Source organism: Bufo bufo, chromosome 6 (assembly GCF_905171765.1).
Source record: "Bufo bufo chromosome 6, aBufBuf1.1, whole genome shotgun sequence".
NCBI classification, from domain to species: Eukaryota; Metazoa; Chordata; class Amphibia; order Anura; family Bufonidae; genus Bufo; species Bufo bufo.
The window spans coordinates 277,110,697-277,134,107 of record NC_053394.1 but is presented as its reverse complement, the minus strand read 5'-3'; the positions used below and the strand labels follow the sequence as shown (position 1 = coordinate 277,134,107).

General features: G+C 43.2%; 1 protein-coding gene across 11 annotated transcripts in view; it reads right to left on the bottom strand.

The window, feature by feature from the left end:
• LOC121005866 (microtubule-associated protein tau-like) overlaps positions 1 to 23,411 on the bottom strand; it is a 70,398-nt gene that overhangs the window by 27,338 nt on the left and 19,649 nt on the right. For 5 of the 11 annotated variants that reach the window (XM_040438668.1, XM_040438671.1, XM_040438667.1 and 2 more), the window contains exons 2-5: positions 15,888 to 16,036; positions 6,964 to 7,050; positions 2,635 to 2,700; positions 311 to 1,039 (exon numbers count right to left, since the gene is read on the bottom strand). In XM_040438668.1, the coding sequence (XP_040294602.1) occupies positions 311 to 1,039; positions 2,635 to 2,700; positions 6,964 to 7,050; positions 15,888 to 16,029 (1,024 nt within the window). In that variant the 5' untranslated portion in view covers positions 16,030 to 16,036. Of the gene's footprint in view, positions 1 to 310; positions 1,040 to 2,634; positions 2,701 to 6,963; positions 7,051 to 15,887; positions 16,037 to 19,761; positions 19,835 to 21,630; positions 21,753 to 23,411 lie in introns of those variants that run through there. The other 6 variants (XM_040438673.1, XM_040438675.1, XM_040438666.1 and 3 more) reach the window with 5 other exon arrangements.

The window sequence follows — 23,411 nt, the reverse complement described above, 5'->3', positions numbered from 1 at the left end:
CATCTTTTTGATCTAATAAATTTATTGTACACACAAATTTTCTTAGTGCCTCTCGCTGTTAGATGAGTATACGTGGCATGACATGCAGTGAGGTAAGTGGAGATCATGCAAAATGCGTCATGCGCTGGGAGGCAACTGCAAACCAAACAATGATAACCATACGAGGATGTGAAGAAGGATGGAGCAGGTGGTGGGCATGTGCTATTAATTCTGGTGCCTTCTCCAAGCAAGTTAGGAAAGCAAAAGGCAGCCCAGGGAGATTGGAGACTTTAGTAGGCTGGTCACTAGAAGATAACAAGTGGGAACACACCTTTAAATACAGGAACCCTGCTGACGGGTATTCCAGATCCATGTGGAGATACTCGTTTCCTAGGGATTCCCACAACCTCACCCAGAGATGGCGAATGTTTTTCTGATGTGTCCTGGCTTGGTGTAATGTCATCTTCACATGGTGATATCTTGTTGCCGTCTATTGGCTTGTTGGCATCAACCTCTACCTGGTAAATAGATACAGATGGCTGTCGGCGAGTGAGCACTAGCTGGTCTTCTACTGGAAAAGAATCAGCTGCTATGTCATCATGTGGCTTCTGTTCATGTTTGTTGTTTGATTCTGTAAAAGCTGAGCCATCGAGGAGCTTGTTGGCTTCTTCTACGTCCAATGCAAGGCCATTAGTCTCAGGCTGTAGACCAAATTGTAGTTCCGTAGATACTGTGCTATCCTGCTCCTCTTCCCCACCTTCATATCTGGGTTCTTCCAACCTACCATCATCATCATCATCATCCCTGTGAGTAACAATCCCATTGGATTCTTGGATTAATGCATGTTTGTCTTGAGTTTCAGAAGGTTCTGTAAATTCATTACTCAATGTTGTCCAGCCGGGACTGACATCTTCATATGTGTCTCCAGTAATGACACACAAATCATCCACATCACGTTCTGTTATAGATTTATCACCTCCCGTACCCACTTCTGTTACTGGTGTGCTACTTGAGGACTCCTGAATCTCCATCTCTCCTGCGGCTGCCGGAATTTTTATCTCTAAGATTCAGGTGAAATTGCACATTTGACATGAAAAGAATGTAATGAATATGCATCATCATTTGTCAAAGAAAACATATACCACCACAAAGAACGTCTGACAGATGACACTGAAATGCACAATGGGAATCAATACAGTTGGCAATTATCTCCATCCATACTTTCATAATGGATAATCAATGGTTATAATGTTTCTTTTGAGAACATTAGCTTAGAGTATTAACCCTATTACTTTACTATGCAAATCTGAACTCGGATCTTCTAGGACTGCACCCTGAAAGCCATAGAAACATACATAGTCTTTAAAGGGAACCTGTCATCAACTTTATGCTGACCTCACTGAGGATAGCATAAAATAGTGACAGAAATGCTGATTTCAGCGATGTGTCACTCATGAGCTAAAAGTAAGTGGTTACCCAGAACCAGCATCATAATCATTGGAGCCCAGGCCTTGAGAAGAGTCAAATCTACCTGAGAAGAGTCCTGGTTATTCATAATCTCCTGCTCTCCCCGTCCATCTGCTGATGATTGGCAGTTCTCTCCTAGAGAGAAAGGGAGAAAACTAGGTAGAAGCCTGTCAGTCATCAGCAGGTGGGCAGGGAGGGCAGGAATTCATGAATAACCATGACTCTTCTCAGGTGGCCGTGACTCTTTTCCAGGCCTAGTCTGCAATGATTGTGATGTTGATTCTCAGCAACCACTTACTTTTAACTTATAAATGACAGACCACTGAAATCAACTCACCTGTCTCTACCTTATTCTGCCGTTAGTATGGGCAGCATAAAGTTGATGACAGGTTCCCTTTAAGACATATTTGAGCCTCGACCAGCATAGTTCTTACGATTGGTAAACTAGAAGGTTGCTCAATAGATGGCATGGAGAACTTTAACGAAAACCAGTATATCACCACCTCAAATAGTCTTTGAGAGTCTTTCAAGAGTCTTTGAGGGGACCTACAAAACACAAGCACTTGTCCAATGGAACTCAGTATAAAAGATTGTCTGAGTATATATGCTTTCTACCTGGCCTTCCCAACTGCAAGTAAAAAGAAAGAGTAGCTGGTGACGCAGGCTACAATAAGCATTTTACAATAAGCAATGTATACAGCTCATTTTGTAGTATGGTAATATTATTGGATATTGGAGATATAAATTTTCTTGTGGCACTAGATGCCAAATCTACCATCTCCTCTGCATATTAAAAGATCAGGGGTGCACCACAAATGAGGCAAGGTGAGGCGATTCCCTCAGGCAGCGCCAGTTAGGGACAAGAAGGGGGGGGCAGCGGAAGGGGGATTATCTGTTTCTGCAGTATAGTATTAGGAAGCACAATGGGCACCGTATGTGTTGCTGTATTACCCTGTATGTTTTATAGCTCTGTATGTAATGTTTTCCAAATATTTATTTAACAGTAGGGCTGGAGGGAAGGGGTTAGGTTAAGAAATTGGCATTGGGGGGTTGGGGCGCGTTTCAGTTTTTGCCTCAGGCAGCATAAAGGCTAGATGCACCCCTGTAAAAGATTACAAATATGAAAAAATGCTCAGTAAAGAATTAGTATTAACTTATAGGTTGTAGGCATGTGGATCTAACAAGTACCTTTCGCTGCACTCTCTGCAGCCTGGTCTTCTTGGCTGGGGGTGTTAACGACACCAGCTTCTTCGGCTGAAGGATATAAAGTGAAGGTCAGTGAGAAGTCCTCAGTAACTATAACTGACTGATCTCAGATGCCAAGAAGCTAGCCACAGCAATGGTAATGCATGACCAAGTGTATGGGCAATTTTCCCCATAATCTTGGAGGCCTAAACCTGTTTTCAATAGTCTTGGTCATTTCTAAGGAATCACACCAAAGACCACATATAAATAAAAGTAAGGTTGTACAACTTTAAACTAATAAATTGACACTAATAAAGTGTGCACTGAGCTAGGGGCATCTTATAGATGCTGGTATCAAGCCGATATAGCTTCTCTTTGCCCCCACTAAATGATTAACCAAACTGTGACATTGAAGGCCTCAACCAACATGTATAGGAAGCTGAGGATCGGGTGCATCTGTCAGTGTGATACTGCCACTGGGGGAAAAGAGCTGATGATTCTTCTAGAATATAGAAATAGCCCTGGTTCTTAGTCTATAATAAGTGCAAACTGTGTTTGGTCACAATTATCTTGTTTGGTGACAATTATGATCATTTATTACCACAGGAACTAAAAGTGTCCATATACATTAGATGAAACTAAACTGGAATTGGTAGCCTGTCTAATATGTATAGGGGTGTCCCAACTCTTCCCCAATCACAGATGTTGAGGGGAAATAAAGGTATGTTGGATGTTACCAGGCCCGATCCTATCTTCTCACAGGGAAAGGCCACTGTCAGGTGACAGCAGCTTATTACCTTCTCTCCACTGAAAATACATGTACACAGGCGAGTCACATTATTATAACCACTTACTGTTTTGGATATCGGCAGTGATACTGATCTTCCAGCAGGACAATGTAACATGTAACACAGCTAGAAATTTCCGACACTGGTTCGAAGAGCAAGACTTCCAAGTTCTACCCTGGCCCCCTAATTCCCCACACTTGAACCCAAATGAGCATCTGTGGGCCACCTTGATCTCTACCACGCACCCTCCAGTAGCTGTGGGATGCACTGCAGTCAGCATGGCTTCAGATACCTGTGACAACCTACCAGGGCCTTATTGAGTCACTCCCAGCCCCTCTAGCTGCTGTCTGTGCTGCACATGGTGATTACTCTGGATATTAACTGGTGATCATAATAATGTGACTCTAGTGTGTATATAAGGGGGGTCTGAACAAATAGCTGTTGGCCTGTTTGGCTGACAATTACAGTAACTAAAGTTACTACCTTTCAGCTCTGAACCCAGACATATCCCTGTTTTCACCCAGGCAGCCCCTCTGACATTTCATGCTCCGATGCTCTCCCTTGCCCTGCACTGTATCGCGCAGGGCAAGGGTTTTTGTTTACAGTTTTCACTGCTAGGTGACATCACCGGCACTGATGGGCAGGATTTAGCGCTGCCCTAGCTGTTTCACAGCCTAGGGCTATGCTACAGCCCACCCATTAGTACCAATGATGTCACCGGGCACTAACTTACCTATGGAGAGCCCGGTACATCACCAGATCTCCAGAAAAAGCTCTTGTCCTGCGCGATGAAATGTCAGAGGGGCTGCCTAGGTGAAAACAGGGATATGTCCGAGTTCAGCCCTTTAATTCTTTGCCTGAAGAAAGTGCCCACCTCAAGATGAGTCAGGCATCTGGGGGCCCTGGTTCTCCACATATGTAAAGTCCCAATGGGGGTGGTACCCACATCTGTCAGTATGAAGTGTGGACATGACATAAATGTCCAAGTTGGAAATACCCCTTTAAGGTTATCTTCAATAGTTCATAGCTGTCTAGCGAGACGTTGGCTTTATGTGGTAATAGGCTGGTAAAGTTGGTCTTGCATAAATGAACACACCCATAATAACTACATTTTAAGTCACTGTTGCATCCTCTAATAAGGTACTGTTGTTTAAACTTAAGAGCAGTCATCAGGAATCAAGCCCCTGGTTGCTGTCTATCTTAGCTGCTGCTATTCTAGTTTAACAGGATGGTTTTATGATCAGCTCTCAATAGGACAGAAATAAAATAAGAGGCAGGCAAGAAAATTAAGAATAATCGCTGTAGAAGATAGAGGAGAAGAGAAGACTATTTTCCAATAGCAATAGAGTCAGCAAAGCAAAAAGAAAACCCAACTGCAGTAAACCGGCAGAGAAAAAAGTCCTCATGCTGTTAGAAAAGTGAAGTTAGATTTAAAGGGTTTGTTCATGTCTTATGTAACTAAAGCTTCAACTGTTTATAATGAAAAGTTAGGCTACTTTAGGCTAAACACATTTTGTTTCAGTTTATCATTTTGTAAAATCTCAGCTTGAGCAACTGAAACAAGAGGTTGATTTAATTTACATTATACAATGATAAGCTTTATATAAAATGGGAACATGCTAGGAAACTGCTAGGAAAACACAGTAGTGAGCAAAGTTAGTAGAAGCAGCAAGGCAACTAAAGTGTGTGATAAAAGAAAGCAATGGGACAAAGTCATATATGAGTCTGTGTGAATAAGAGGAATTATATCAGTAGCTACAGTGGAACACTCTATCTACCGACTCACTATCTCTTCTCCTTAAAGGGGTTGTTCCATCTTAACAATTGTAGCATATTCACAGGATATGCCATATAACAGAACTATGTCAAGAAAGGGACCACACCATGAATGAAGAGGATGCTGCGCATGCGTGGCTGACCCCATTCGCTGCCATGGGACTTCCGAATATAGCCAAGCATGCTTACATGCTATTTCTGAAGTCCCATAGCAGCAAACGGAGAGTGGCATCCTCTCTATTGAAGGCAGGCATATTTTAGGAAGTCCGATAGTAGTGAATGGAGAAAACCACGCTTGCACAGCTTCCTCTCCATCCACGGCATGGTCTTTAAGACAGGAGCGGAGATGAGATCCTGTGGATAAGACATACATGTCCAGATAGGACAAGCCCTTTGAGGTGGCATTACATATTAGATAGCTAAGCTATCCTTGCTGCCAGACACCTCAGATGGTAGCTTATCTCCCTTAAGAACAAATGATCGTTCATGCTGAATCCAACAGCCCGATCCTTCTTTCTTCTGTTGCGGAAAAGCTGGGACCAACAAAATCGCTAAGTTAAGATGACTAATCTACTGTGTGTAGCTACCTTAAAGGGGTTGTCCGCTTTCTGATGACCTATATCAGATCGGGGCCATCCAATAGAAGTGAATGGGGACGCCATAGTAGTAGTTACACCTGCTCACCAGTGCAGTTGTGAAGGCGAGCAGGTAAACAATGAAGAGAAGGCTGTGCTCATACGAGCACTGCAGTCTCTTCAAACAGCTGATTGGCAAGGGTGTCGGGAGTCGGCCCCTCGTCGATCTGATATTGATGACCTATGCTGAGAATAAGTCATCAATATAAGTAAAGCGGACAACCTCTTTAAGTATTCTAATTCGATCCAAAGTGGATGTCATACAGGAATGGTCTACACTCTGTGGCTCTTGTTTTCCAGAAACAGCGATACTCTTGGTCACAGGCTGTCTCTATTATTGCAGCTCAGACTTGTTGTACCAAACATAGCCCAGGGCCATAGCCACACTGTTTCTGAGGAAACAAAAAAGCAGACCCTCACATCCAATATCCCTCACATGTACCTATAAGGCTCCATTCACACGTCCGCAATTCTGTTCCGCATTTTGCGGAACGGAAATGCGGACCCATTCATTTCTTTGGGGCCGAACTATGTGCAGCCCGGATCTGGAATTGCGGATCCGCACTTCCGGGTCTGCAATTCAGTTCCCGAAAAAAAAAAGAACATGTCCTATTCTTGTCCACAATCGCGGACAAGATTAGGCATTTTCTATTAAGTGCCGGCAATGTGAGGTCCTCAAAATGCGGAACGCACATTGCCGGTGTCCGTGTTTTGCGGATCTGCGGATCCGCAAAACACACACGGACGTGTGACTGGAGCCTAACTCGGGTAGGAGCACAAAGGCAATAGTGTACTTGACATACATCCCAGTTACTTTATGGGATGCTACTGTTTATGTGGCTGCCATCAAGATGGTGGCATCGTGAGGAGGATTCCCTCATCACTGGTGCTTTTCAATAGTGAATGGAATATACTAGCCCTCTATCCTATTGGATGTTGGGAGTCAAGGTTGTCTGAATGCTTTTGATCCATAGCCTGCCTTTATCACACACAATGCACACATGCTCTGCATCAAGAAGTTCTGAGCAGAAATGTAAATTCAAGCATAGGCGACAGGATGGCAGAGCCAAAGGCAGCGCCGTACCAAGAGAGGCAACGGCATGTAACTGTTCCCCTGCCATCTTCTGCCTTACCAGTGGTTGCCTCAGGGATCTCAGTATGACCCTGTTCTTTTACTGCTTCACCAATAGCTAGGTCGTCCTCCAGACCAATGCTTCCGTCTGTAACAGGATAATAAAACAGCGTGCGTTAAGGATGTGTACAGTGAACATGACCCATGCTGAACTTATCTACGTAACGCCTGAGTGCCGGCATTGTCTCGTCTCCAAACGCAGCGCTGGTCAGGGATAGCTTTTACTAACAAGGTGCCAATGTGTGCCAGTGCCCAGGGCAAGTATAAAGACGCTTGATTCTTCTTCTGGTATTGCATGAGATTACCTACGGCCTCCCGCTGTCTAGCTGGTGTGGATTACTGCAGCTTTTAATAACCCCTTATGTCCCTGTTATTTTAGTGTCAGTAGACAGGTTTATCAATGTGTCATGAATGAAAAGCTGACACAAGAGGCCCAGGGTGACGTGCGCCACTTTTTGAGTTGGCTAACAGTGTCTAAAGGGAGTCATATAGGAGACTGACTGGCGAGTGGTTTATGGCACATCCGTATAACGTATTTATCAGTGTATGACATCGAACAGAATGGGAGGTGCACAGCATACGTCTGATTATAGAACCCTCTGTACTAGGCTACATTCAGACCACTGTATGTATTTTGCGGTACGCAAATTGCCTATTCTTATCCGCGATTGCGGACAAGAATAGGACATGCTCTATCTTTTTTGCCGGGAATAGAACTATAGATGCAGACAGTCCACTGTGTGCTGTCCGCATCTTTTGCGGCCCCATTGAAATGAATGGGTCCGCAACCGTTCCGCCAAACTGCAGAACGGATGAGGACCCATTCATTTATATGGTCGTGTGAATGAAGCCTTGTTAGAGACATTAAATACTTACCAAAGTTGAAATCTCAAACTGTGGGACATGTTTAATCCTTTTATACAGAAAACTAAACTTGCTGTACATGGGACTGACCCAAGAAAATGTGGTATGCTTTTATTAAAAAAAATATTTAGCAGATCAATAAAATAATGCCAAGTATTACATACCACCAGAGTTAGAATTAAAGGTTTTGTCTCACTTTAGCAAATGGCATTTATCATGTAGACAAAACTAATACCAGGCACTTACTAATGTATCGTGATTGTCCATATTGCCTCCTTTGCTGGCTTAATTTATTTTTCCACCGAATTATACACTGCTTATATGTAGGGGTTACAGCCACCGCTGCAGCGCACATACAAGGTGGCAGAGGCGGGACCTGCTGCGCCTGTGTCCCTAGGCGGGACCTGCTGCGCCTGTGTCCCAAGCGCAACCATCGCTACTGGATTTTAGCGATGTCTGTGACCCCTGGAAATGAGCAGTGTATTATGTGATGCAAAGGAGGCAATATGGATAATAGCAATACATTAGGAAGTGCCTTGTATTAACTTTCTCTACACGATAAATGTCATTTGCTAAATTGTGAGACAACTCCTTTAAAAGGATTATATCGGACTACAAAGACATGGCTTCTTTCTTCCGGAAATGGCACCAATCTTGTGCTTTTGTTGTGTGCGGTATTGCGGCTTACCATACCATTATACCGATCCCGTAACAGATCTGCCACAAGGTGTAAGTAGTATATGCACAGCACCACTTCTTTACAAGGTAAACTGCGGCCTGCATACTGTAATCACAGCGGTGTATGTCTTCCAACAGTAAAGTTCTTAGAGTGCTGTACTGTAATGTGCTTCAAGATTTTCATTCTCAGTGACTGCAAGCAGAGATCTTGGGCAATTTAGAAAATTGTAAATCTTTGCATCCTACAATGGATAGTCTTTTTTTGCCTTTAAACAGACTTTTATAAGATTTAAATTGGGGCTGGACACGGTTGCATGTCTTTATAGGATGACAAGTGACACAGGTTCATTGTGTAATCTGGAGGAGCATTCATGCAGTAGCTGGGAACCCGTTTTTGGCAATCCGTGTCTTTTGGTCTCCAGAGTCCACACCAGTCTCAAGCTGTGTCTTTCATTATCTTAACAGAATGGGGTCACTCTAAATGAAGTCAATGGAGATGAAATGCTGCTTTCTATTAATTCCCTGGATTTCCAATGTGTATTCTTAGAGAATGCATCATCTACATGTTTTTTACTAATTAAATAAGGCATGAGGAGAAATATTACTTATTTCTAATCTCTTTTATTTTCTTATAGATTTTCTGTACAAGATCTTGACATCTTGACACCCGCCCTAGGTTCTTCAGAAATGCAGCGCCGTTCACAAGATTCGCTGCGCCTGCCCACTTCATTCCCCATTCCGGCACATGCGCATTAAACGCTCTTGTGCCTCTGCCCATAATGGGGAATGAAGTGCGCAGGTGCGGCGAACCTAGGTCGGGCCAGAGGGGTGAAAGGGGGAAGGTTTCATATGAATAGCAACGAGGGGCCTGGGCACCGGCCGCTTGAACGCCGCCCCTGGGCACCTTTAGACCTAATTTGCATATTGAATAAAACTTTTTTTTTTTTTTAAAATAAGCGACGGACAGCTAAACAGTAAGTAGCATTCCAATATGGGGACTATAATGCTGATAATGGTGTTAGTATTCTATAATGGTCAGTATAGGTGAAAGGCTCCCTTTAAGCCTGACCACAGATTTTCTATTGGATTGAGATCTGGGCTTTGACTAGGCCATTCCAACACATTTACATGTTTCCCCTTAAACCACTCAAGTGTTGCTTTAGCAGTGAGTTTGGGGTCATTGTCCTGCTGGAAGGTGAACCTCCGTCCTAGCCTCAAATCACGCACAGAGTGGTACATGTTTTGCTCAAGAATATCCCTGTATTTAGCACCATCCATCTTTCCCTCAACTCTGACCAGTTTCCCAGTCCCGGTTGCTGAAAAACATCCCCACAGCATAATGCTGCCATCACTATGTTTCACTGTGGGGATGGTGTTCTTTGGGTGAATGTGTTGGGTTTGCGCCAGACATAGCGTTTTCTTTGATGGCCAATTTTAGCCTCATCAAAACCAGAGCACCTTCCTCCATACATTTTTGGAGTCTCCCACATGCCTTTCCGCAAACTCACAATGTGCCTTTTTGTTTTTTGCTGAAAGTAATGGCTTTCTTCTGGCCACTCTGTCATGAAGCCCAACTCTATAGAGCATACGGCTTATTGTCGTCCTATGTACAGATACTCCAGTCTCTGCTGTGGAACTCTTCCGCTCCTCCAGGATAACCTTAGGTCTCTGTGCTGCCTCTCTGATTAATGCCCTCCTTGCCCGGTCCATGAGTTTTGGTGGGCAGCCGTCTCTTGGCAGGTTTGCTGTTGTGCCATGTCCTTTCCATTTGGTTATGATAGATTTGATGGTGCTCCTGGGGATCATCAAAGATTTGGATATTTTTTTATAACCTAACCCTGACTTGTACTTCTCAACAACATTGTCCCTTACTTGTTTGGAGAGTTCCTTGGTCTTCGTGGCAGTGTTTGGTTAGTGATGTCTCTTGCTTAGGTGTTGCAGCCTCTGGGGCCTTTCAAAAAAAGTGTGTATATGTAATGACAGATCATGTGACACTTAGTTTGCACACAGGTGGACATCGTTTCACTAATTATGTGACTTCTGAAGGTAATTGGTTGGACCAGAGCTTTTTATGGGCTTCCTAACAAAGGGGGTGAATACATACGCACAAGCCAATTTTCTGTTTTCTATTTCTAAACAATAGTTTTATTTATATATTTTTCTCATTTCACTTTACCAACTTAGACTATTGTGTTCTGATCCATCACATAAAATTCAGATTAACCAAACATTGAACTTAAGGCTGTAATGTAACCAAATACGAAAAAAAGTCAAGGGGGGTGAATAGGCACTGTATGCTCTGTGATCTGTACAAAAATCATTGTGCAGGGAGGGGGAGGAGGCAAGCTTTGACCATTGCTTATTGTGAATGGTGGATTCTGTGTTTTCTGTATATAGATGTTACTTTTTATGGTCTCCACAGAAAAGGAAATGTCAGGAAAAATGTTTGCATTTTTTAAAAATATAGACAAGAAAAATGTAAAAAAAAAATCATTAAAAAAAGTCTAAAGAAATAAAACTTGATTCAATAGGTTATTCTCTAATGACATATTACTTTTAAACTTTTACAAATTAACTAGTGTTGCACTTTCACGTTTGAGCCCAGCCGGTTTCCCTTTAACAAAAAGAAACTCTAACTTATTTCCTGCGTCCTCTGGTTTGGGCACAGCTCTGTCCTAGTAACAGAGAGGGTGAAAAGAACATGGAATGCCAGTGCATCCGGTCAAATGTTGAAATGTGAATCTGATCTCCAGGGTAATGTGGAAGACCTGTGCCTGGGGTATTTGGACTGGCATAAAGACAGACAAGTCATAGTGGAAACAGCAAGTGAGGTCTACTCTTCAGAATTTATTAATATCAAATAAAAACCTATGATTTTATGTACAGTTATATTTTTATTTACATTTCAGTACTTTTGCACATTAAAAATGTATTTCATGGAAAAAAAAGTCATTTTGATGTTGCATACCTTTCTTAATTTTCTGCCAATGTAGCAGAAGGAGAGCTTGTTTTTGTCGAAAGAGGTGTAGGTTTTCTTGCTGTCATCTAGGGTCAAATATAATATATTGCCTTTGGCATCGCCTAATATGCAGATACCACTGGGAGACCCAGGGGCCTGTGTTAGGCCCCCCTGGCTACAAAAATAACCAATGAGCTTCCATGACCGCCTCACATGAGCTCCTTCATACTGCAGTTGCTATTAAATGCAGCATATAAGGAGTTAAACTGCCAGGATCTGGGTTACTTACGATCCTGGCATTTGTTGCAGGAGCAGGGCTGTGTACTATAGAGCTGATCCTAATGCAGAACTCGCAGGTGCACTGACAGCACCTGAGATAATCATGGCAAAAATGTACGTCATGGTTTACATTTTAAAGGATTTAAATGGGTTTTTTAGGGATTTACACTGATGTCTTATCCTTATGTTTATTTGTGGTAGGTCCAGAGCACAGTGGTTTGTTCCTACTGTACCTGTGAATATGCTTGGCACTGCACCTCATCTACGAACAACTGAAAAGTCCAATTTGGAGTAAGGTCTTTCGAAAATTCTGAAGTCCCTAATGTATGTCCCTATTATGTACTCCCACGAAAACCCTTCAATCACTGAGTAATGAAAAGTGTTGCAACTTCCTAATATTCTTTGCGTACCAATTCCTCACCACCTTCAAGATCTCTTCTTGCAGTCAGTGAATGGAAGATTACAAACCTTATCTGACTATGAGCACCTGACACAGGTGCAGTGTTTGTTAGCGCATATTCACATGTTCAGGAAGTGTGATGTGTGGTCAAAAAAATGATGTAACACATTCAAGCAATGTACAATCCACGGAATCAAAATCCATGCTTCAAAACCATGGCAACTTGAGGTAAAAGCAAAACATTCTTACAAAAGAAAACTCCCATTAATAAATCTAGACAGTGCAACACAGGCTTCGTTAACACTTATGTTTTTCCATTTATTCTTTAAATAGTCGCTAACGTTCCACATAACTTTGCATAAATCAACAGTACAAGCGACCACAAGAAACTTTGTAATATGTTCTATTAGTGAGAAATGTCTAGTTCTCATGTCATCAGCTGTTTACACCCCCCTTTGCTATTACTTTTCACTTTGAAAAATGCCTTAATCCCATCCAAGACAGACCAGCTTCACAGGAGGATCATATTACATATGTCTATGTAAGTCTATGGAGAGGGGAGGGGGGTGCACAGAAGCACAGACAGACAAGCAGACTGCTGGAGCTACAATACATGGGGTGAGATACAAACTTTGTAAGTGATTTATTCACAACCATACAGGTCAGTACCTCTCTGTAATGTCCTCCATGATCCCGATGCTTCCTCTGAGTGCATAAGAGAAGGTTAAGAAGCAGATTTTCCTCTACTTTCTGTGTGCAGTGGATGGCAGCTAGTCTCCACCCGCCAGGTCTGAGTGAACTGCAAATTAGACATTTACTATGCACAGAGGAAAACTGCCAGATACAAGTGATATAATGTCCAGAAATGGTGTTATTTCCCTGTGTGCACACTCTGTACTATTGATTAATGCAAAATTTGTTGAAAGGTGAGTGACACTTTAAGCCAAAAGCAGGAGTGAAACATAAACACATAAAAATATATGCTAAAAAAAATTTGAATTCTTTTTTATAAGGGTCTTTTCTGTCTGTAGTCCATTGCTGCAGCTACTGTAACAATGCCATATTCACTGTTGACTTCAGTGCTATACAGTATGTGCCACCCCATCAATATACTATGCGGCATGAATGACTCAGGCTTATTAGCAATCTTCTTCAAGATAAACATGACTTGGGCTTTAGACTAAGTATACATTATATTAATTATAAAACAATCAGTAAGTGAATAAGCCTACAATATTGTAATGTAATAAACTATGCTATCAGAATGTCACAATTCCAGACCTCATACAATGGGGTAGATTTATTAATGCGAATGGCCCAGAATTATGACTCAAAACACATTTATTAGGCTGCGACACAAGGGTTTTCCAGGCTCCTAATACTGATGCCCTATTCTCAGGAAAAGTGAGAAGTGGCTGTAGATAATGGTGGTTAAATCTACAGTAGAGTGTATAGGCTAAGTTTATACTAAAGGAGTTGTCCAAGATAATAACAAATCTCAGACAACCCCTAAAATTGCTTAAAATAGAAATCCATTATATACTCACCCCTTTCTCCAGCTCCATTCTGGTCATATACTTCTGATGCTGTCTGTTCACAAACAGCAACAGCGACGGCTGTAGTCAATCATTCTCCCCAGCTGTAGACCACTGAGGACAGTGATTGGCTGCAGTGGTCATGTGTCGTATCCAGTAGCAGGAGAACTGGACTGCAGAGAACAGTGCTGGAGAAAGGGATGAATATATCATGTTTTTTGTTGTTGTAGTTTTTTTGCTTTTTTTCCGAGATTTTTAATTATCTCGGACAACCTCTGTAAGCTGGCCATTCACATTGTTCAGATGACAGTTATCTCTCCCAACTTCCCCCGACTCCCCCATACAGAGACACTCTTGTTTTGGCTGAGTATATATGTGTTGCCACTGGGGAGAGAGGAAAAAGCTACCTGACAGCTACCTTTCATCTATCAGGGAGAGTCAGGAGCTCCTAATACACATTAGTGGGTTCAGCTCACAATGCATTGTGTATGGGGGCCTTTAGACAGTATTAGTAAATCTGCCCCAATATTCTCTATACTCTACATGTACACATCTAAACACGCACAGGATCTAAATGATCACTACTTCCTACAAGTAGATAGGAGACCTTACCTGAGGAACTACAGAAAAACTGTTCCCCATCCACAATGGGGTCATAAAGTTCTTCAATGCCAGCAAGAGGAGCCATTGTGATGGGGTTTAGTAAAAGGGGAGGCAATGTATAACAAGGTAGTTCTGCCATGGTAACAGCAGGGGGCGTCAGCAAGATCAAGATAAAAGGAGACATTTTTAGGCTTCGAAGGATTGTGAAATATGGTGGAAACTCAGAGAAGCATTAACAGTAAAATCTAAAGACAAACAATGATGACTGGGAGAGGACTTAAAAATCTATGAAATGCCAAAGGCTACCTCCATGGTGCCATCTCATATTGTAAGGATACCTAAATACTACACTAATTGAGACTAATTAAGATCTATATCTACAAGCAGGGGCATAGCTATAGGGGGTGCAGAGGTAGCAGTCACTACCGGGCCCAGGAGCCTGAGGGGGCCCAAAGACCCTTGTGCCGCATAAGAAGACACCAGTATTATAGAAAGTGTATGCTGGTTAAGCTGCACTTCTGGCTGGAGGGAAGGGGTTAGGGCAAGAATTTAGAATGGGGGGGCGCCATTTAAATTTTTGCCGCAGGCAGCACGAAGGCTATGTGCTTCCCTGCCCCTGGCTACAAAGTTCTGAGGGAAGGGGGCCCAAGCTGAACTCCTGCACCAGGGCCCATGAGCCTTTAGCTACGCCCCTGTCTACAAGGATGCGTTTTTCTCAATGCCATCTGTCTCCCACAAGCTTACTGGTGGATATTCCCATAGATCATAATAAAAGTGATCTGTTGCTACTGTTAACCTGGCTCCCCATGCCTGCGATTCTGTCCTCACACGCAGGTAGGGGCGCCGGGCTTCCTCACTCCGCCTCGCTGTTGCACGCCATGCTGACAGACACGGGCAGCGGGGTTCTTAGCTGTGGTCTGCACTCCTGCCACCAGCATCTCCCTCCTCTGGCTCAGAGTTCCTTGTGTGCATTTAGGGTGTGTGTTGGCGTGACTGTCCTCCTTATGTGAGGCAGCATGCACACGCCTCCTATCTTCCCCACGCTATGGCTGGTCTGCAGGAGGTATTTAAAGAAGTCTCCATCTACAGGAAGGCACCTGAGCAACGTTGGTTCCTAGCCTTGTCTAGTTCCTGTGAGTGAAGGTGTTCCTGTTGTTTCTACTTTACTGTGTAACGGACCCTGCTTCTCGATTAAATGGACTTTGCTTGATTTCCGCCTGCCCTGACCTTGGAATTCGATTACAGGCTTTGCTTGATTGTTGCCTGCCCTGACTGCGGACTTCCTGACCATGTCTTTTCCCTCTGTGCTTTGCACCGGTATCTCTGACCCTCAGGTCAGCTGCCACTGACCCGGGGACTGCTCTGGAGTGGTAACTACCCTAGACTAAGGGTAGTTACCCAAGACTATCCTATCAGAGGAAGTTACTTAGTTAAGCTCCTCCAGGGTATAGGTGCTCAGTGGCGCAGTGGGTCCACACCCGCTTGCATAACAGCTACACATATCTGCAGCTCTGATCTACTAACCCAAAAAATAGGGTTGGAAACTAACTGGTTGCCAACGACAACACCATTGCTTGTTGCCCTGCTTGTGTAAAGTATCCACTCACCATCTCCATGTTGTGATGCAGTTGGCAGCCTGATGACACCCTCTTGTGCGTGACCGCCTTCATTTCCACCAGCGACTACTGAGTTGGTGTCATCACCGGCGTGGTCCCCCACTGCATCATAATCCTGATACTGCTCAGTCATGGTGAACCTAGGCAACAGAGAAGAGAATACGTTAATCAAGCTTCAAGCAATAGACAACCACCAATGACAGCCAGCAGCTACCTCTGCAGTACCAACAAAGGTGGCAAGATGGCAATAATGTGCCGAGGTTCAAATCTAGCTCCTATATTTCTCTGTCGGACAGACTGAGGCATCAGGAAAATCTCAAAGACATTAATGTACTTTTACAAGCCGGGCTCCACCATAACCCATAGGGAAACGTAAATTACTGTGCGGCTGCCATGAACCAGAAGGAGCGCAATGACTGTGCTCGGAGAAAGTGCACAGACAGGATACATGCCACAGTCTGTAACAACGAATACTGACATCAGAGTTATTAATGTGGACATTTTAGCGATGAAGGATTTAAAGCTGCATATTCAAGTTATTCTACTCTCAGAGGTAACATCATCTGTGATTAACAGAGAGTTGCATCTGAGTGATAAAAACCCATTGCAAATTGCAAGCTACTCCCTAAGAATATGGTGATGAACTACTGTACTCCATTCAATTTACATGGTATCTGCATAATATGTGTGCATATTGCAGGAAGCACTGCTTTACCCATATTACATCTCATCAATGTAGCATACAACAAATTAAGGTTGCCATGAATTCAGAAAGGGGGCGGACAGGAAAGCCTATATTCCAATGTGGGTGCTTTGCAACACTTTAGATTCTTTGCATTTGATTTTTTTCTGCATCTATAAAAAACATAAGGTATTGCTTCCCATTGGTTAATTCTGTCTTTACTGACCAGGAATCTGTATCACGTTTTTTTCTGGACATGGCTAAAAGATGAGGATATAATACACTGTGTATCAGGGCTGGACTGGCCCACCATAGTACAAGGTGATCCATTAGTGGGACCAGACTCTGATGCCATAATGGGCCCCAAAATCACCTACCACTATGGTCTATTTCTTTATTAAAAAACTATTAACCTTTACTGCAGATATAGGGGTTGGGCCTCAAGATTTATTCTCTCTGGTTGGCCCAGTCCAACACTGCTGTGTATTATAATGTATGGGAACACAATGGTGGACTGGTCCAGCCTTGGACCTGGAAGGGTGTCTGTGGGCCCACATGACAGTACCATTTCTCTGTGATGCTTATCCTCAGACAGAAGACTACACTGTCCATCTGCAAGACTTTCTGTAGCCTTCTAAAATGGGGCATACATTTCTGGCAGAACAAGAAATCTTTGGAGACCTTCCGTTGGCATTCGCTTGCATACGTTTTTTGGGTATCTGTAAGTGGATGCTAGAAACGTGAGGTGACCCCAGACTTTCGCAACATGGGTGTCCAAGCGGGATCAGAGCAAGAACCTTTCCAAACCCACAAACCACACAGATCTGCCATCTCCCCATAAACGGCAAGGTCCTAAAGTGGCTGCCAACATGAATCACTGACTCAGTTGAAAACCGACACAAGAGACAATGACACGTAAATAATAGTGCCACGGCAATACAAAAAAAAGCCACTTGTGGTGCAGACTACCAGTTTTGTAGTTAACTATTTCCATACCCTCTGACAAAACTAAAATACGGAGAGAGTCCTTTTCTACAAGGCTGTGTGTATTTCGGAGCAGACTGAGGCGCCTGTCAGTAATCTGTGCAGTATTTATAGACCCCCGAGAATGAGATTCATGAGTCATGTGCTCCCAGCATTTATGGGTAACATGGGGCTGTAGCTGTAAATAATGTCTACATCTATTTTAATGAAGGCCATTTTCTCTGACTGCCACATAAAAAGCTGTATTGTGATCTGTTCAGATGCCGCTACATAAGAGCTTATGGGATAAAAAGTCCTACCCCTACTTACAATATCATTAAGAAATATAAATAAAAGCACTGAAACCAATCACTTTTGTTTGGAAATAATTTTTTCATAAATTGGCCACGGCCTTTTCTCAATTAATAAATAACTTTCATAACTCAATTTAAACATATTTATTATAAACTCTGATAAAAAAAACAATACACGAGCTCAGCCATAAGCTCAAGCTCAAATTGAAGATTTACCAACAACTTATATCCCATAAACTTTAAAACAAGCCATGACCCGAAAAAACAAAAACAACATATTGGGAGGGCGGGCGGGGCAGCAACGATCTTCTTATCTTCTCAGAGGAGGTAGCGTCCCAGCTTCTGCTGCACCCGCATATTTATTCCCTCAAGCTCCTATGCCATAACCAATCACAGCCTTGTCACAAAGGCAAATGAATAAAAATATCCAGCACTGTCATTGGCCACACTTTTAACCAATAAAATAAAGGTTGCCACACCAGGGCAAAATTGCCCAAGCGGTGGCAACCTCAATCAAATCCATGTTGCCATCCCAGGCACTAAAAATGGTGGGAAATGTTCCCGCCAAAACTATCAAGGGAACCAACATAGGGATGACCTTGATCCCATAAAGATCAGTCCTTAATGTCCGGGATCCTACCTTCTCTCCAACACGGATGGATCCTACCTTCTCTCCAACACGGATGGAGTAAGCCTGGTGTAAAAATCTAAGTAGCGATACATCTCAGAGACGTGTTAAAATGAAGAAGCTGCCGAGAAATCAGTTCAGTGGGAGGATGAGGTGTCTGCTGAGTCGAAAACACTGCGGCCATGTTTGGACTGGAGACATTTTATTACCATATTTCACTGTCAGGGTATGAGAAAACATGCACCGGCAACAAGATGTATTGAGTCTCTCATCACCCGGGGAGACATTTACCAAAGACTAAGAAATATCTGCTGCTTTCGTTTGAAGTGGTAAAATTGCTTCAAGGGAAACCTTTGCTTCAGTTTATGACCCAGATACAGGGAACAAGTGTTTTGGGAATGAGGTTTTTCAGTTTAATACAGCACAGCTTAAAAAAAAAGTTACATCTCTATTTGGAACCATTATGTGGCGCCTGCAGGGGCTGTCATGCCCCATGCCTCATACAAGAGCGAAGGGGTAAGGAACCCTTAGCCCAAACAGAGGCCAGCAGAAGGCATCTATGGAATATACCCAAGAATACCCAAACTAGAAAAGGAAAACCAAATAAACTTCTAGGAGTCAATTTGGGAGAATTTGTTCTAAGGAAATGTTGGATACATTTACTTACACATAGGACCCCCTTACGTGCAGCCTGAGCCCCCCAATTAGTGTATGGCCAAAGGTAGCGGGTCTACTATGCATGGGTGGACTGGGAACTTAAAGCGGCCGTGAGAAATACCTACAAATGGTCCAATGTTGTAGGCGGGTCCAAATTGACAGAAGGCGGGGCAACACAAGTAGGCAGGGACAACAGAAGCAGACATGGCCTGCAATACTGTAATGCAGCACAAAATACCACCCCAGCAGAACCAAATAGCACAGTGCAGCACAAAATACTGTTACCTTCACCACAATATTCAACTGTACCACTGTCCTGAGGACGGTGTTACAGTTGAATTCAGGAGGGCACCAGCGGACATTGGACTAGCAATAATTAATGCTTAGAGCATCAGATTGTTATGTAACTGTCCGGCAGCCGTGAGAAGGGCTCGGGTGCCCCCCTGGGCATTGGCCCTTTGGGAGATTTCCCTGTAGGGTCTATGGTCAGTCCGCCCCTGCTGCTATGGATTTACAGCAGCAGAAAATCTGCAAAGTATCTGGCCAAAATCTGCAGTGGCAAAATCCACACAAATCTCATCCACACACTGCAAAAGTATCAGCACTGTAATCTGTACATATCGCGACATGCTGTGTGGTTTTTAAATCCACAGGATATCAATGCATGTTGTGGATATCTGCCGTCGATTTCACCCTTTGCCATGAAGAGGGTAAAATTTATGGCAAACCTGTAGCATTTCCACAATGAAAACCACAGCAAAAACAGAACAATTTGGTGCAGATTGTACTGCTGCAAGTTTTGGCCAGTACATGTGGACATGCCTGCGCAGTGCCAGAATAATCCTAATAGATCAGGGTGGCTCCGTAAGCAGTGCCAGTCCTCTGTTCATCTCACAAATTTTAGCACAACTAGTGCCATGAGCCAAAAAGTGCAACTCCTATATAGGTAAACTTAGGCTACTTTCACACTTGCGGCAGAGTGATCCGGCAAGCAGATCCGGCAAAACGTATGCCAACTGATGGCATTTTTAAGACTGATCAGGATCCTGATCAGTCAGAAAAATGCATTGAAATGCCGGATCCGTCTTTCCGGTGTCATCCGGCAAAACGGATCCGGCATTAATTTTTTTCACCTTGCATGCGCAGACCGGAAGAATGGATCCAGCATTTCGGTATTTTGAATGCCGGATCCGGCACTAATACATTCCTATGGGAAAAAAATGCCGGATCCGGCATTCAGGCATGTCTTCAGTTTTTTGGCTGGAGATAAAACCTTAGCATGCTGCGGTTTTATCTTTTACCTGATCAGTCAAAATGACTGAACTGAAGACATCCTGAACGGATTACTCTCTATTCAGAATGCATTGGGATATACCTGATCAGTTCTTTTCCGGCATTGAGCCCTTTTGACGGAACTCAGTGCCGGAAAAGAAAAACGCTAGTGTGAAAGTACCCTTAGCTGTGAGTGGAAGTGGGGGCAGGGTCTGAGAAAAATATCTGTCACTGACAGTGGTTGGAGGTGGTACGGCAAGTGGTAGCAGAATCAACAGGAGACATTGGCTACCTGGGTGGTGGCCAACCAATTAAACTAAGATTAATGAAATATGGTGGCTCATTATCAATTAGGTTGACCAATGTGATGGAGTGATTACTGCTGTGGTTCCATGTATGGTCATCTGTTATGCCACAACTGGTAATAGCAGATTCAATCGTGCCACATTTAGATTAAGTTATAGGAGCTGTCTCATCACAGACCACCCTTTAATATGAGAGCTGCACCTGCGAACAGATGACCATCAGAGAGACTCCTAGCAGATCTCTGATTTTGCAGCGTAAATGTGGCATTATATGCGGTCATTGAAATAAACAGCCCTGAATGTATTAGATGAACAGACAAAGACCAGCAGAACAAGAGAAGATGCCTATTAGCTTGGTGATCTGCTCTAGCTCATAGACAGGGGCGCCTAAGGAAGAGCCACTTTTATGATGTTCATATCCCTAATAGATACTGTAAGACAGCCCCTTTAATTCTGATATTTTTTTTTTTACTTGCACTGTTCTGAATTGGAAAAAAAGACTATCCAGAGACTTTGCTCAAGTTATTATCTAATTTCAATGAACATAACTGAAAATGCACAATAGGTGCCAGTTCTAATATTTCACATTTGCAGGTTAAATGAAAAGCTGCAAACGCCACTATGCATTTCCAGCCCTTCAGGTCAGTCCCAACCCGGCACATCAATGGTTAAAAATACCCCAGGAACCCTTGTACTGCCTATAACAGGGTAGAAGGTTTTCTCTAATTTCTAGTTACGGGAACACAATAAAATGCACAATATTCTCTGACACTCGCCAGCCCAAACCCAGATCATGAAAACCCGAATGCAATGCTAAGTTCAGTTTGAAACTACTCTAAAACTGCTTTGCCGTGAAGACGCAATAAAAAGCTTATTATAAGTCCCTCTGCACAGTGCCAAACCCCACACCTACCTTATATGAAATGGGCCCCAGTGCAATAAGACACTTGTGTTTCAATGGGCAATATCTCCTGTGTATGAAAGCTCTACAAGAGACAGATAAATGCAAAGGGAGGACTCTGCCGTTTATCTCACCCAGCAGGGAATCCTCATGACATGGCGAATGCTTTATCTTAAGGCTGCAGGCTCCCCCTTCTCCAAAACACTCCAGAGAGTCAGCAGTTTATCTTTACAGGCTGGCAGAATAGGGACAATATTGAAAAGCTCTGCGAGTGCTGCTCCTGGGAATTTGAATTTAGTCAGTGGCTGCAGTTGAGTGATGAAGTTACCTTTGTCTTTGCTGCATCAAGACCCAGTGGCCACAAGTTACGCTTCTGAAAACCCATGCCATAAAAAGGTATACAGGTAAAAGAAACAGATTAATACAAGCACCTCATACTAGCCAAAGAGGGAATCCAACATCATTTGTAACATTTTGTTTCTACAGCTCTGGTGTAAAGCCATGCATCTCCATGGCGACAGACTACAAATAAGTTCTGTGTAGTCTGATCCAGCAGTTATGGTTCCATTTGCCCCCACCTTCTTGACAACCTACCATAATGTATGTTAACAATAACCAAGGACCGCTGGGAGTATGACCGCAGGTTCAGAATACAAGGGGAAACATAGGTCTGCACATGCGCAATAAACAAACAAAATTGAAAAGTTTCTACCTATTGGATTTAGATTTAAGGCCAGAATTTTCAGACTGATTCAGTGCCTCGAAACACACATCCAGTAACTTTTTATAATGCAGAGAGACCAACAAGACGAGGAATTGCATATCAACAAATTGTTCCTCAAATACTCCTCATCTCTGTTCTTTGCAGAGCATTACCCACTGCCCATAGCTGATAGATGAGACGTCACCCATTATCGCGCCTCATTTAGTGGAGTCATTTAGCTGTTGTCTCAGTAACAGGATTACATTTAATGCTAAGCACATAACAGGTTTCTTTAAAATGCAGCTACAGACAGCAGTGGATACCACCAAATAGCTGGGCAATCACAATTGTGTAGATGAGATGTCCACTCTGCTATCTTCATTTCACGGGGAAAAAGCTGATGGTCTATAAACTACTTCAAAAAATCATTGTGGACACACTTCTCCACTGTAAACATCACCACAACGACCATCCAACTAAAACTTTTGAGGTCATTTATTAAGACCGGCGTTTTAGACTGCGATGGCGCTTGATGGGCCTAAATTATGTAGAGGTGCTGGCCTCTACATAACTTAGGCTCATCCACCGCCGACGCCTAATAGTCTTAAGATCATTTTCTACGCCAAAAACTGGCACAGAAAATGCTAAATGAGAAGGGCCTACTGGCCCCGCCCTCTTCCCCGCTCCCCTTTTTTTTAGAATTGGTGTACATGGCGTGGAAGGGGAAGAAGTCATAGATTCGGTCGCAAATCCCCTTTGCAACTGAAGCTACGCCAGATATACGCCAAAACGTGGCGTATATCTATTCATAAATGATCCCCTTTATCTTTGTATATTTATTTATTATTTTTTTCCCCTAAAATTCCAAAGAAATACAAAGTTCACGTCTGGGTGGAGTTTGCAGCAATGGGCAAGATCCAAGAGCCAACATTTTAAGGGTACATTCTCACGACCATGCCGTGTTTTGCAGTCCGCAAATTGTGGATCCGCAAAACATGGATTTCAGCCGTGTGCACTCCGCATTTTGCGGAAAGCACAGGGCCGGCACTATATAGAAAATGCAATTTCGGACAAGAATAGGAGATACTCA